The sequence below is a fragment of the Colossoma macropomum genome, unplaced genomic scaffold, assembly GCF_904425465.1.
Source record: "Colossoma macropomum unplaced genomic scaffold, Colossoma_macropomum, whole genome shotgun sequence".
Classification (NCBI taxonomy): Eukaryota; Metazoa; Chordata; class Actinopteri; order Characiformes; family Serrasalmidae; genus Colossoma; species Colossoma macropomum.
In genome coordinates this window covers 27,954,262-27,969,581 of record NW_023494792.1, presented here as the reverse complement: position 1 = coordinate 27,969,581, position 15,320 = coordinate 27,954,262, and the positions used below count along the sequence as shown (strand labels likewise).

At 39.8% G+C, this 15,320-nt stretch overlaps 1 protein-coding gene across 2 annotated transcripts in view; it reads left to right on the top strand.

Moving 5' to 3' along the window:
• The first annotated feature begins 10 nt into the window (after positions 1-10).
• ppp6r2a (protein phosphatase 6, regulatory subunit 2a) overlaps positions 11-15,320 on the top strand; it is a 29,386-nt gene continuing 14,076 nt past the window's right edge. For both annotated transcript variants that reach the window (XM_036576768.1, XM_036576767.1), the window contains exons 1-5: positions 11-309; positions 2,017-2,173; positions 4,792-5,046; positions 8,990-9,176; positions 10,384-10,521. In XM_036576768.1, coding sequence (XP_036432661.1) covers positions 4,820-5,046; positions 8,990-9,176; positions 10,384-10,521 — 552 coding nt within the window. In that variant the 5' untranslated portion in view covers positions 11-309; positions 2,017-2,173; positions 4,792-4,819. The remainder of the gene's footprint in view (positions 310-2,016; positions 2,174-4,791; positions 5,047-8,989; positions 9,177-10,383; positions 10,522-15,320) is intronic.

The following is a 15,320-nucleotide window of genomic DNA, read 5'->3' as shown; positions in this document are numbered from 1 at the left end:
GCGCGCTCTGCCTACAGTAAATAACCGGAGAGCGCGCTCCCGTCACACTTCGCCATTTTGAATCGAAAATATGACCGATTTTTTCTCGACTCGCATGTGAGCGCCTGAGTCCGTCGAGCCTCGCAAAGCTGTGTGAGCCGCTCCGTTTGAAAGAGTGAGAGGTCCAGTGCAGCATGCGCCGTCCTCTGGAGAGATAGCCGCTTCTCGAGGGTCGGCGTCCGGAGAGAGATCACCCGAGCAGCGTTAGCGTTAGAGCGGAGCTTCACGGGCAAAACACATCGGTACTCCAACTCCACACCGAGCTGAGAGGTAAGTTTAGACACCCCCCGAAGCGCTGTGAAGCTCGGCCCTGCCTGGCCCGCCGGCTCCCCTGCACGGCCTCCCCGTTGTGGGGGTTCAGCCGCCGGGGCTCTGCGTCTCTGTTCCTGCTGAGCTGATATCGCTGAAGAGTTTTTGCTGTGGAGACTCATTTCGCTAACACGCTAACAGACTTCTCCAACGGCGTCGGAAACACCACGAAAACTAACTACTACCGCCAAACTCTGTCAGACACACGCGAACTGCCTTCAAACAGAGCACTCTCACCTTAATTTGCTGCAGAACGAACTTATGTAATGGGTTAATTCGTGCCGTCCGAGTCTGTTGTTCCTGAAGTTAGTAAAACGGCTAGCCTAGCTTAGCTAGCAGCGCTAACGCTAGCTAACTGTCTGGTCTCGCTCGACGAGGCCTCGTACAGTTCAACATGTACCCAAAACAGACTGAACAACAGAATTAGCTCATACTAAAATGATTTCGGTTATTTTTTTCAGCATTTATACTCTGTTTAAACGTGCGTTTATTAGTTATTTGGTAATTTGTTTTGCTACTTGTATGTCAGAGAACGAGTTGTCGGGCAGTTCTCTGAGAGTAACGTAACTGTCATGTTCCCTTCAACTTAAATCCAACATTTGTTGTGCATTTAACACTATCAGGTTACACACAGCTCAGAACGGGCCCGTAACCTCTTAATGAATCCACGCTTAGTTGGTGCTAAGTTGCCTTTTTAGTGGTTTCTGTGAGATATAAACAGCCCAGTGAGGTGCAGGGTTCTGTGGAATTGCTGTATCAGTTTTCCCAAGTAAGCTGCCTCTGGACACTGCTGAGTTGTGCAATGGCCACTTGTTTTGCTCTTAAGTGCTGCCACAGCCTCTCACTCATCTTCTCAACGTCTTCGCCCTGTTTAGGCCTGTGCCTTATGGTCTGTATTGTTTAAAATCACAACTGCTCTGTTCTATTTTAGTTTTCTTTCCTGTTTAGAGTTAGTTAACTGAGGGGGCAGACACTCGAGGGGTTGCTGTTGTACTGGGCTGCGTATTGTAGTAATATTTGCAGGATGGACATTTCTACATGTGCAGTGTGTGACGTCCACATAAAGGCAGGAAACAGTTATTTTTCCCCCTCCACTTTTTTACTGGTCACTTTTCCCAAATGACATTTTCTGGCCGGTCAGTCGTGTGGCCTTCCACAGCTGTGTACCGAAGAGAGAGCCTTGTCCACTTTCAAGCGTTGTTCCATTCATCTGTCATCACCAGGGTGTTTAATGCTTAAGGAAACATGTACCAGCTGCCGTCTTGAGTGTGCCATATGTACATGAATTGTAGTGAGGGGTGGACGCGTCCTTTGGCATAAATATCGTGTCAGATGGCGTGATCTTTTTGCCCATGAGAGATTTATGAGTGCTTTATTTTCATGTTAGTGTTGTGGTACACAGAACAGATCGAATGGGCTCTGCAGAGCTGATGCTGTACACACCAGTACAGAGGAACTGTGTGTATGTGTGTGTTTACTGTTGGCAAGGAAGTGACCGTTGTATTCAACATTGTGTGTAAGAGGAACATTTCTCAAATTGATTTGCTGTGCATGCAAGCAGCGAGTGTGGTATCTCTGCACACATGGTGAAGTTACACTGAAAAGGGCATTGTTCATTTTATTTCATGTTTGTTTCTGTCTCTTTCTCTCTCACCTCTGGTCTCCCAGTGTCCTTCTAAGGCGTGTGTTCTGAGGAGGCCCGGGTGGGAAGTGGACCCCATGCTGATTAATGCCAGGCCGCTCTGTGCTCTCTGCATTCTGCCACTCAAATGCCTGTCTGCTTGTGGAGGAGGTGTAATTAAGGATTCACTTATTTCATCTGCTGGTAAATCACCATGTTTATTTAATACTTATCACTTATCCACAAGAAGTTGGATCACGAGATGGCTTCATAAATAAATGTCTTCACTGCTTACAAGTAGAGATGTCATGAGAAGGCTAATTTGGTGACAAGTCTGTGCTAAAGAACAGGGCTGGGAGGGGTACGTTCAAAATGTATTGTGTTACAGATTACTGATGACCTGTTAAAAAATGTAATTGTAACCTAATCCAAAGGATTATTATATTAAAGTAATTGTATTACTTTGCGTTACATGTGGATTACTTGTCTTTAATTAAGATGTTTAGTTAAGTCAAAAAAGAGAAAAATAATTCCAACAAAATTTTTTTACATGAATTTAACATACCACACGTCAAATACAAAATCTGCACTGTTGTATGAAACAGAGTGATGGGTTATAGGTGACTTAAATATTGTGCCACACAGAAACAGTCACTGATCTTACTTTTAGAGAAACAGCCAAACATAATATATAAAAGTATTTGGAGTATGAAGATGAGAATACAAATTTATACATAACAGTATAATTTGAGTTTAGACATGTATACTCAAACTTTGAAGTTCAGAAATCAAGCTTTGCTCTCCAGAAAAAAAAAAGTTGAGTGATTTTAACAGGAACATTTTTTTAAAAATTGGTACGCTGAGACTAAAAGCTCTGATACTAAAACACAATGGAAGAAGTAATTGATGAAGAATGATCCAGTACATTGGATCAAATACAAAATAATTAAAAACTGTACTGCTGTCCTGAGACCTTTCCCTGTTTGACTTATTTATTAAAAGTCTGTTGTTTTTTCATGCCAAAGTCAAGAGATCAGTCTCTTGAGACCCCTCATCAACAATAATTATAAATAGAGGCCATCATGTGTGTTCAATCTGCTAAAAGGCTATACAGGATCATGAGGGTTCCTGTTGGTGTGTCGTGCTGGGCTTTGATGATCGTAATTTGTAGATGCTCCCTAATCAGCTCTCTGTGGTTTCAGTCCACAGTAATCCTACAAGTTTAAATGGGCATTAAAATAGGCATTGAGGGGAGCTGATGGTCTTAGTTACAAATAATGATAATTCACACAGATTAACATTTTGCATACATCATTCGAAAACTACTAAAGAAAGGAAGCATGCAAGTGAAAACGAAACTAACTTTGCTACTCACGAGACTTAATTTGCTCTCTCTTCACATTTCAGATTGTTACTTAAAACCTATCAGGTTAAGGTTTTCAGAGGTGTAATTTATAGCCAGTCAAACTGTAGAATTCTATGGAGCAACAAATGAGAATAGAGAGTTTACTGTCAGATCAGTTTAGTTTACTGCAGTAGAATCTGGTGGTCTGGAAATCCAGGTTAAACACCCGATTTAAATATCTTCAGGAAAATGCTGCAGATCTCAGTTCTGCCAATAAAAAATAAAATACTTAATAAAAAAAAAAGTCTATAGATTGGCTGAATACAACACTGTGTGCTGCTGCTGAGTGGGGAAGTCTTCAGAAGCCTCTGTAAAACAACGTGACTGTGCCGTCTAAATGTTCTGCTACTGAGAGAGCGCTACCAAATAACATTAACCTAGAACAAAATACCCTCCTTTTTGAGACTGATGAATAAAGTAACATTGACAGTGCTGTGTTAACAGGCTGCAGACAGCATCATCAATCAATTGTAAGTGAAAGTAAAGCAGGTGACAGATTTCAAACAGGTCACTAAGTTCAGTTTGACGATTAATTAACTACTGTTATAAAGTGTTCTCATCCAGAAAAATACATTAGTTATTTTTGTTTAAAGTTTATGCAATTTCTGAGTGTTTTTGTTGGCATACAAAGGGCCCATGTCCTACATTAGTCTTGGATTTTATTTTATTTTTTCTCCTTGAATACCTTAATGACATGTTTTGTGCATCCATATATGAAAAAATAGTTCATTTGTTTTTATGTGATTCATTTTTTCATTTCATTTTATTCATTTTTGTTTCTCATTTTGCAACCTCTTTTTATCCTCTTTTTTTGTGACTGTGGCATCGATGGAGGTTTGTGAATCATTTTTTGTGGTTTAGTATCAACTGTAAAAGTGGTATTGTGACATCTCTACTTAGTACCTTGCAGATTGCTTTAAGTGGAATATACAGGTTAATGAGCTGTTTTTTGCTGGTGGTATTAGCATTTGTGTTTCTTTAACCTTTGCTTTGCTTCTGCTTTTCCCATTTCTTTATCTCCTATGTAGTCCTTTGATCCACTGTTTTCTTCACCCCATAATGTATAACTTTCTGTTCTTTTATTCTGCACTTTTTTCTTTTTTGAGTGTGCTACTTATAGTCTAAATCTGCCGTGTACGAATCAAGCTTATTAAGAAATTGATATTATCTTAAGTATGGTTAATAATTATTTCTTCTTTTCTCAAATGTTTTTTTTTCTATTTAAACAAAACAAAAAAACATACCTAAGTTGTCAATGCTGATGGTAAACTGTGTTATTAGTGCATTTGTGCGTAAATAAATGGTAAAACATGAAAATTGCAAAATAAAAATTCATACTTGATATAGATTGGTTAAGTGTTCAGACATGATTCATATTTCGATCACATGTTTACAGCTGCTTATGCTCTTTTTCCAGGTCTGTGCTTCCTTCTGCAGCCGCCACCATGTTCTGGAAGTTTGACCTGCACACCACCTCCCATATCGACCAGCTGCTGGACCGGGAGGACGTGACTCTGAGGGAATTGATGGAAGAGGAAGATGTATTGCAGGAGTGCAAGGCCCAGAACCGCAGGCTCCTGCTCTTCCTCTCCCAGGATCACTGCATGCAGGAGTTGGTCAGCCTGATCACAGAGGAGCCCTCTTCTGACCTGGAGGAAAAAACGCGCTTCAAGTAAGGCATTGAGCAGTTTTTAAATGGGATCAACATGGCAATTTGTTTGGATTTGTACCTTCCAGAAAACTATGAAATTGAAATTTGGCTAAAATCTATTTGAGCTGTTAAGCAGATGGTGTTAGTATTGGATGCATTTCTGTTCTAAAATGTAACTCAGTTGGATTGTGCTGTAGAATCTCATACTATAGATTCTGTAAGGTCTTGTCTGATGCTCTAACAAGCAAAATACATTTAGTGGCTTCTGTCAGATCGATGGTAACCAGGGTTGGAATAAGGGTAACAGAATATATGTAATGATGTAATTATATTGCAAAAAAAGGCAGCTATATTCTTTTACAGAAATATGCAAAGTCCTGGCGAAGTCCTGGAAAATAATAATTGTTGGAAAATGTACACAATGTTCATGAAATTTCCGGTTTGAAACACTAAAGAATCTAGAAGACAAAAGAACACAGCGACTCCCAAGGCTAATGCTTGTTAGCACCGAGTTGCATTGCTAATGTGAATCTTGGCTAGCTAAGGGCTGACGTTCAGGATGTGCGCATTGCAGACTTTGTGGAAGATATTTTGACATTCGAACGCTGGAGGTGGAGAATTAACAAGCCAAACAAAAGGGAAACACACACCGCTAGTGCTTCTCACACCAAGACCTGCATGACTAGCTTCTTCAGTGCGAGTCACTGCGCTCTGTCTGCACCACGGCTGCTAAGCAAATACCAAGTGCTGCAGCTACATTAAGCAACTCATCTTGCTGACTAAAGAAATATGTCTCTGCTATTGTTGATTCACTGGATTTAGTATGATATGTAACTAAACGTAATGAAATGGGGAGCGCTGTCCACCTGATTGTGTGTGTGTGTGTGTGTGGGTGTGTGTGCGTGCATGAACAATGTGGCTGTGTTATGTTTTGACAAGATGCTAAACCACTCATTAGTAAACTGATGGAGGTGTTTACATGAGGTCTGATTGTTAAACCTGGTGTTGATATCCATACATGGGTCAAATTGCAACTTGCGTTCATTCCATTAAACTGCACTCTGACTTAGGTAATCATTTGTAAATCAATATGTAATGACTATTTATTTAAATGTAGTTTTTTTGATTGTCTACTTGTGAAATTAGTGCTGGGAGGTACTGATAAAATTGAATATCACATGTTTATATATATCACAGCGTCGGATGCTAAAGATTAGCGCTGATGAAGTTAATGAACTCGAGCTTCATGAGGAATTTTTTTTTTTTGGATTGTATGTAAATGACTTGCAGTTAACTATCAGGACTTGCATACTGTTAGTAAAGTGCACAAAATAAAATTCTCCTTATCTGTCAGATATATTGGTAAAAATATCACAAACAGGAAAGTAATATCATATGGTGTGTTAGTATCACAGTATACCAGTATAGATGTTATATCGCCCTGCACTGCGCTACCTGTTTAGCATGGAAATTTAATTTTGTCGTGTGTCTTTTGGGCGGGGGGGTCTTTCGTGAGACTTTATTGCTAGCCACAGCGCCGTGGGGGGAGGGGAGACAGCACGTTGTGGCTGTGGCTGTGCTGAAAGGAGAGAACGTTCTGCAAGTGATGATATTGAGCAGCAGAGAAAAAACATTATAGTAGATGACAGATTCAGGTTAGGCAAAATTTCTTTTCTTAATCTGGTAAATTTTACTTTTACACTGACTTTTATGCATCACCCATGTTTTTTCTGTGCATTTCTCTTTATCTTGTGTTCGGAAATCGTGCTGCTGAAATTCTCTGGTATTTATTTAATTATGTGGCTTTAAAAAGACAAGTAATCCAAATGTAACACCAAATAATCAGATTACATTACTTTAGTATAGTAATCCTTTGGATTAAATTAAAGATTATGTTTTTACTGGAATTTTTATGATGTTTGTACTGGAATACGTTTTTAAAGTAACACCTCTAACCCTGATGGGAACAATAGAACTTTTACAGTAAAAATTAGACCGTCAATGTACAGGCGCCACGGACAGTCATTGTACCACTAAAGACTTTTCATCAGATGTTTTCAAAACAGTAGTGGACAGAGGAAAGTAGGAGGTGACAAAGACCCTGGCGGAGGAGTTACAGACATTTTGAAAAACCTTTTTGAAGACTGCTGTATCTAATGTCTTGTTTTTGCACCTTCTGTCTTGTCCTGCACTTTGTTTTAGTCTGCTGTTTGTTGTTTACTGTGAATTAAGGTTAGGTAATGTCTGCCTGACTAGATTATGATGTCTACAGGGAGACATCGTGATGGACGATGAAATCAGGCGGGGGCTGGGGGAGGTGTATGAGTTTTTTTTTTGGAATTAAACAAAAGATGCAGTTTTTAAAGTAGTGAGACCTTCACACCAAGTTTGAAGTGTTTTTCTGTCTTTATATATATATATATATATATATATATATAAGACAGAAAAACACTTCAAACTTTTTTTATTTTATTTATTTATTTTTTTTTTGAAAATAAATGGTGAAAGCACTGGGTAATGTAACATTCCATTCTACAAAAAGAGAACACAAGGAATTCCACTGCATTTTACAAGAGCTAGCTGAAGCTGCATAATACGCTATTTTTCTGCAGATATCTCCGTCTGTCATGGGTAAATTCGGGGCTCTGCTTCTGCGTGTTGCTCCTCTCATTAAAAGGGAGCTAGTGAACTCCGGTTGAATACATAAATGCTATGCTACAAGCAAGATGAGCTGTTCTGCTGCCGTCCTGATGCACGTTTGTTTGGGCTGCAACCATGACAGCGGTTATGGCAGACAGCATGGAAAATGAGCAGGATCCGGTTTAAAAAATTACGCAGCATCGCAGTCCGTCAGTTTCGGACAGTTTTGGTGTGAAAGGCGGCATTAATAGATGTATGTTCATTTTCAAAGCTTGACATGCGTTTATTTTATTTTTGTCTGTAAAAATCAGATCCTGTGTAAATAGGCCTTTGATCTTACAAAGGTGCTATAAATACTTGACACTTAAAATGCATATTCATCAATTTAGATCTCCAGGTAATTCTACGTTATGGTAGAGACTCTTATAGCAGGCAGGGTGCGCTCCGCTGTCAGTTTGGACTCTTGGCGCTCATGATGCTGGCTCATCTATCAGCCCAAACTGTGAAAGAGCTGTGCTGAATTCAGATACCACTGATAATGATGTGTGGCAAAAAAGTATCTTAAATCTGGTTCTCTTCCTTTAGCAATTTCAACTTCGGAAAGTTTATTTCATTTGTAATTTTCTCAGAGAATCAAGGTAGATCTTATTGCATCAAGAGTATATAAATGGATTTGTAAATACTGTAGGGTACAGAGTTGTGTAAAGATAAGGAGTGTCATCAGTGTAGTTTCCTCCTTGAGTGAATGAAGAGCATGGTTTTAATCTACAAACGTGGTTATCAGTAAGGAGGAAATGAGGTTCTGTCCCTTGAAGAGTAGATGCCAATGTACTGTGCTTATGAATTAATTCTTTTTAGTAGAATCCTCTTATTTAATTGTCAGTGGTAGTCTTGTATAAATAGGAAACTAATGTGATGTGTGTATAAAAATAGACCTGAAAGAAGGCCTCTTATGGCCTCTTATGTCGTTAGCATGTTAACTAGATGTTGTAGATACAGTACTGAATAAGACGTGTGTGTGTGTGTGTGTGTGTGTGTGTGTGTGTGTGTGTGTGTGTGTGTGTATAATTGCATTTGCACTTGGCGGACTGGATTTTACTTTCTTTTGAATTATTTGCATAAAACAAATTAATTATATTTAAACAAGTCTGTTCACATATGTACATCCAATTACAATAGCATATGCATTTGCTCTTACTTTAAATCAGTAGTCAAGCAATGGATGTGAATACAGGTCACTTTTAATACCATGTATAAAAAAAGGCCAGTATCCTCAGTTGTGGTATATTTATGTTGTGATATATTTAATTCTCTGTTCACCTAGGTTTCCAAATATCGCCTGTGAACTCCTCACTTCTGATGTTTCCCTCATTAATGATAAGCTGGGTGGAGATGAATCTCTGCTGGAGAAACTCTATCGTTTCCTTGAGCAGGAACCACCCCTCAACCCCCTGCTGGCTTCCTTTTTCAGCAAAACCATCGGCAACCTGATAGCGCGCAAAACGGAGCAGGTAGGTGTTCAAGATTACTGTGCATCTCTGATCAGTTGTAGAACCATGGTTTTAATTTTCAGTGTCAAAACAGTGTAAACAGTCTGGTGATATAGAGGGAGTTGCATGACTATTAAGTTGTTGTTAATAATATAGACCTATCGCCTTTGGGCAAAGTTTGCCAGTTTGAATTCTGAATATGCTATTCACGTGAATCATGTTGTTTTGAAGAGTTTTTAATTTTAGGATGGTGGTGAGTTTGCTGTCAGCCAACAGTTCTAAGACAGAATTTCTTCTCTCCCCTAAGCACAGCACAGCAGCAGCTCACTGTCATTATTCAGACTATCAACAGTTACAGTTTTGGCCTCTCCGACCTAAGATATTAGTTAGAAACATGAAGAGAGCCCATTTTGTGAGCAGTGAAGTTGGTTTTATTCACGATTGTTATGATTTCTTTCACAGCTTCTCTGACAGTGGGTGAAATAAGGATGATGTGTAAATTTTCATTTGTAAGCAGCCAAGGCAAAGAGCGGCATGTTTTTGTCTTAAACTGATCTAGAACATGCTGATTTCTCTGAAGTGTTGTAACTCCTTTGGGAGAGCTGAATGACCATCTACAAATTACATTGCAAATGGCGATCATTGGGGTCGAAGCACAACACACTTTATGGAGCCAGTAGAACACAAATGATAGAAAATAGTACGATTTATTATTTAGTACGGCAGTCACCTCGTAACACATCTCAGAATACACAAGAATTTTCATGTAAAAAAATCAGTACTCCCCTCTCCCCAGGAATGATGCCACCAGTCCTGCTACAGGGGATTGGTTTCTGAACTTGTTACCGATTTTACTGCTGCATAAGTTTTCATGTCATTCAAATAGTCATTCAGAAAGTGGTCAACTAGTCGTTGTTTGTCATAGTTGAAAAAAAAGAATTCATATATACAAAGTTTCCTAGTGTGGTCTAGTGGCAGACGCTGCATTTTTGAAGTGGATATACATTACTGAAGAATGTTTGTTGTACTCCACAGAGGCATGCAGGCTTCTTGGCTTCTGCATTTCATTACTAAACTTAGATGCTGCATTTGACAGCAGCCCAGAGCGCCGACTAGTGGATATATTAATGGGCTAGTCTGTGTAACCCCTCACTCAGAGCTTGTGATCAGAGGCATGTGTGATTGAACACTTAGTCTCAAGAATGGTTGAAAATGTGTGTTCTTCCAGGTGATTTCATTCCTGAGGAAAAAACACAACTTTATCGGTTTGGTGCTGAACCACTTAGATGCGTCAGCCATGATGGACCTCCTCCTGCGCCTCATCAGCTGTGTGGAGCCAGCCCCTCTCAGACAAGAGGTCCTCAATGTAAGTGCCCAAACACTTCTTTAAGCTGGTTACTTTTCCAGTGTTTCATTTTGTTTCTTACACTTTCTGATCTGCAAAGGACCTGCTGTACAGTCATTTTACAGTTATCGTAAGACTTGTGTATCACAGTGCAAAACCTGCTCTTAGTTAACATGAACTTCAAAATATTGTGATATTCCATTTTTCATAGCCCTTCCATTCAGTGTTCCTTCCAAAGCTTCGCTCCCTACACATGCATAGATACTGCGTAGGATAGAGAGCTTAAATGCTGGTGCTGACTGAGTTGTAATCAATTGATAAATAGATAAAATGATGACACAGGTGGACATACACACGGGTGATTAGCGTCCTAACGTCAGCTAACACAGACACTAGCTAATGCTGCCTTTTGTTGAAGGCCCAATCCCATTTCTTCTTTTTACCCCTACCCATCGTTTCCGAGTGTCACCCTAACCCCTTGGAACTGAGTTACAAAGGGTAGTGGTTGAAATGTTGCCCTACGAAATGGGACAACCCTCAAATTAAAAAAAAACAAAAAACAAAAAAACATCCTGGCACTTCAGGCGTCAATACTGCTGGACTATTTAAGGTGGAACGGGAAAGTTAGCTAGCTAGCTACTGAGACATTAGCATGGTATTAGCGTTTTTTATTTATTTATTTATTTATTTTTTATGCTTGTTATCAAAAAAACGAACATAATACACTGAAACGACATTAAACTAAGATAATACAATGGTTATTTTATTTTTTAACTGAGAAAATACTCACGTTTGTGGGTTTTTTGGTCGCTCATGCAGCCATCTTGTTTTTCTTTTTTTCTCATAACACTCCGTTTGGAGTGTCTCTGTGAAAAACCTCTGTTTGGAGGGCCATGTAGCCCTAACACGTCGCCCTACCCCTCTATCTCAACAAAAATTGGGACACCCTAACCCTAGACGTGAAAGCGCAAAGCAGAGGGCTAAGGGCTAAGTGGTAGGGGCGAGGGGTGAAATGGGATTGGGCCTAAGTCACTAGGAACACAGAACCTGTTTTGTTAGTTTTTGATCCACTTCTGTCTGAAGCTGATTTTCTTGCTTAGCATTGTAGCGTACATTAGCAGACACTGTTCATGGGCATCTACAGTAATTAACCACTTGGCAAAGTCACGCAGAGGGAAATGTGCTATAAAATGTAACAAAGTCTCTTGTAGATCATTGTGAGTGTCACTCTTAATACCTTTCAAAGCCACATCATTGTTCACTCGTTTTTACTCTAGTTTGGTCATATTCTTTTCTTTTGTAAGCTTGTGAGTCATCATTGGTGGCAGAATTGGCAGTTTTCTCTGCCATTGACGTAATGATGCTCATACTAAATCATTTAAATTGTTTGAGCAAAATGTATTGATTGCTCTGGTCTGAGTCAGTTTTCACATGTGACCTGACATCAGTGTCAGGAATGTATCAGGATGTTTATATGTTTGGTACGAGCTGAGCAAAGTAGGTTTAATTTCAGCCTGAACATTACATGCTTATATTTTCTGTGCGTGGAGTAGAGCCCATTTATATGTTTGATGTATGTGGATGGACAGAGAAGTAATAATATACTCTAGTAAGCTTTGCCGATTTGTCCAAATGCTGAATCCTGTATATGATGATACAGTTAATGGGCATTTCAAACTGTTAAGAAACCTCTGCGGACTTCCGGTATGCCACTGCAGGAGTAAGACGCGTGCAGGGAGTTGCTCCGTGACTTTTCTGTTTTTGCTTGGTCCCTTGGCACAATTACACTTTTTCTTCACTGCATTTTTATTCCTTGATGTCGACAGACACTACAGGAACCCTCACAATGCCAAAAGCTAAATGAAATGTGACGGATTCACCAGATACTGAGGACGCTAGCATTCCAAGCGAGACTAGCATTCCCTGCTCCAGCATTACAGCTAGCGGTGAGCTAACCCCTGCTTTGCTCAAAGAAGTCCTAACAACGACTATTCGGGAAGAGATTTCCACGTTTAGAGCGGAATTTCTGGCTGAACTTCGTTCATCACATGAAACTTTGACCACATGCATTAACACTCTGAGCTCAAAAATTCGGGACATTGAAGCTGCATCTACAGACATGGACAAACGAATCGCAGAACTCGAAACAGCTTGCAAATCATTGAGCTCTGATAACAAATGGCTCAGAGAGAAGACGGATGACTTAGAGAATCGCTCCTAGAGGAACAATCTCCGTATTATTGGCATTCCTGAAGGGGTAGAAGGCTCTCAACCCACCTCATTCATGGCATCCTTTTTCACGGTTATTCGGCGTGCAAAAATTACCCAACGCGCCTGAAATCGATCGAGCTCACCGAGCCCCGATCCAGAAGCCCCAGCCAGGTGCTCATCCCAGGTCAATGCTGGTTCGTTTCCTTCGCTTTTCGACCAAAGAGGAGATTCTTCGGCTATCTCGGCAGCAGGGCCAGCTACTGTACAGGAAATCCAAGGTGCACATTTTCCCAGATTTATCAGCAGATATACGGAGCCGTAGGAATGAGTTCAAGTCCATTAAACTCAAACTACACGAGGCTGGTTTGAAATTTCGCATGCTCCTTTGGCGGTTCCATACACAAACTCGACTCTGCGATAGAGGCGTCTGTGTTTTTCAGAGACTCAGTCCTTCCTACCCTGAAAGCAGCGCCTGATCCCTCTATGTAACTGTGTAATTTGTTGACAGCTCACTCAAAGGTACGAGGTTCTTGTCTTAACCTTTTTGGACGCTTGCTCTGTTTTATAGAGTAAAAAAAGCCACAATAGTTGTATATAGTATGGACGAATTTTTTACTCAGAAACTTTAGCCTCTACAAGGAACCTGTTTCGACTCTGCAGTTGACTCTTAGTGCCCAAGATCTAGTCCAAAGGGAGTCAATTCTTATTTTTTCATTATTACTTTTAAGACGCCTGGATATGGGTGGACACTCACTTATCTTTGAAACAGTATTCGTTTTATACCTAACAATAGACCTAAGTGTTTCAACTGAATATTAGCGTTCGCTATTTGTGTCTGTGTTATAGTTTATGTACATTATTTACATACTATCCCTACTTTAAGCCGAAATTTGTGTCGGTGAACCGAGTGTTTTTTTTTTTTTTTTTTTTTCTTCCCCCCCCTTTTCTTTTCTTATTTCTTGGTAACACATACTTTTATATATAGTTGTGGATATAACATTTTATAAGCTAAGTGTAATTTTTCCGAGTACGTTTATATAGAGTCGTTTATTCACATACAGTTTGTCACGGTGTTCCCTCTCCCATAGTTAAGGAGAGTGATGTTTGAGTTGTTGATGTGTTACGAGTCACTTAAATGTGTCGCCCTGTTTGTTTCAAGATGTGTCTTTGGTCTCTACTCAGCTCAAGTTGGTTTCCCTTTTTTTAATTTTCTGCCTGGAATCTTTGAATGTCTTTTGAGAATTTTAAAACCCCTCTGCCTCTCAATTTTTACACTGGAGCTATACCTGCTCTTGCCTTTCTGTATGCCTGGTATTGGCAGTGGTATGACTTTGTGAGTTGGAACATTAGGGGGTTAAATTCACCTATCAAAAGGAACCAGGTTCTTTCACATCTCGAGGCCTTACATACCAACATTGCTTTTTTACAAGAGACGCACTTGCGTCCTTCTGAACATAAAAAAGCTTCATAGAAAATGGGTGGGGCAAATATTTCACTCAAAACTTTCAAGTAGATCTCGAGGAGTAGCGGTGTTAATAGACAAAAGTGTCCAATTCACAGCCGGTTCAATTCAGTCAAACATGGCAGGGTGATATGTGATCGTTACAGGCCGCCTCTATGAAACACCTGTAGTTTTAGTTAATATTTATACACTCAATTGGGACGATTCTAGATTTATTGGCAAAATTGTTATACTTCTCCCAGATTTAAACTCTCATTATCTCATCATGGGTGGTGATTTTAATTGCGTCATGGACCCCAATTTGGATAGATCGTCTAACAAACAAAACACTCACAGTCTCTTTAGACAAGGACTAGACTCTTTTCTTATTTCACATGGTTACTCAGATGTCTGGCATTTTTTTAACCCTAACAGTAGACAGTATTCTTTCTTTTCATCAGTTCACCTGGCACTTATTTTTCCAGACAAGCCTTTTACTTCAAAATTGTGGCGTTTCAACTCCCTCCTGCTCTCTGATAGTGCTTTCACACAGGACCTCACTGATAATATTCAAATATTTTTTTTCTTTTTTAAAGAAAAAAAAAGAAACCTCTGCCTCCAAAAGACCCAAAATGTTGAAATTCTCACTCATTTGTACCATCATTACTTTGAACAGCTAACCAGCTGTCACAGTGAGTCTCATCGGTAGATTTGTGAATTGCTAGCTGAATAGCTAGGATACGGCTATGGTTACATGTTGACACACAATATGAGTGAGAAGTAATTATGCCTCCTTGTTCTGATTGGTTGAATGTTGTGTTCCATGATTTTTAGCTTCTTTTTTTTTCCCCCCATTCCATTTATAGAGCCTGAGGCAGCTACAGAGACCAGATTGTTGTGTGTTTATTTTCTTTCCTCTAAGCATGCACTAATCAGCCGTAACCATCTTCTTGTTTCTACACTCATTGTCCATTTTATCAGCTCCATTTACCATAAAGGTGCACTTTGTAGTCCTACAACTACAGACTGTAGTCCATCTGTTTCTCTGAATACTTTGTTAGCTCTCTTTCACCCTGTCCCACCACAGAGCAGGCATTATTTGTGTGGTAAATCATTCTCACCACTGCAGTGACACCGATGTTGCGGTGGTGTGTTAGTGTGTGTTGCG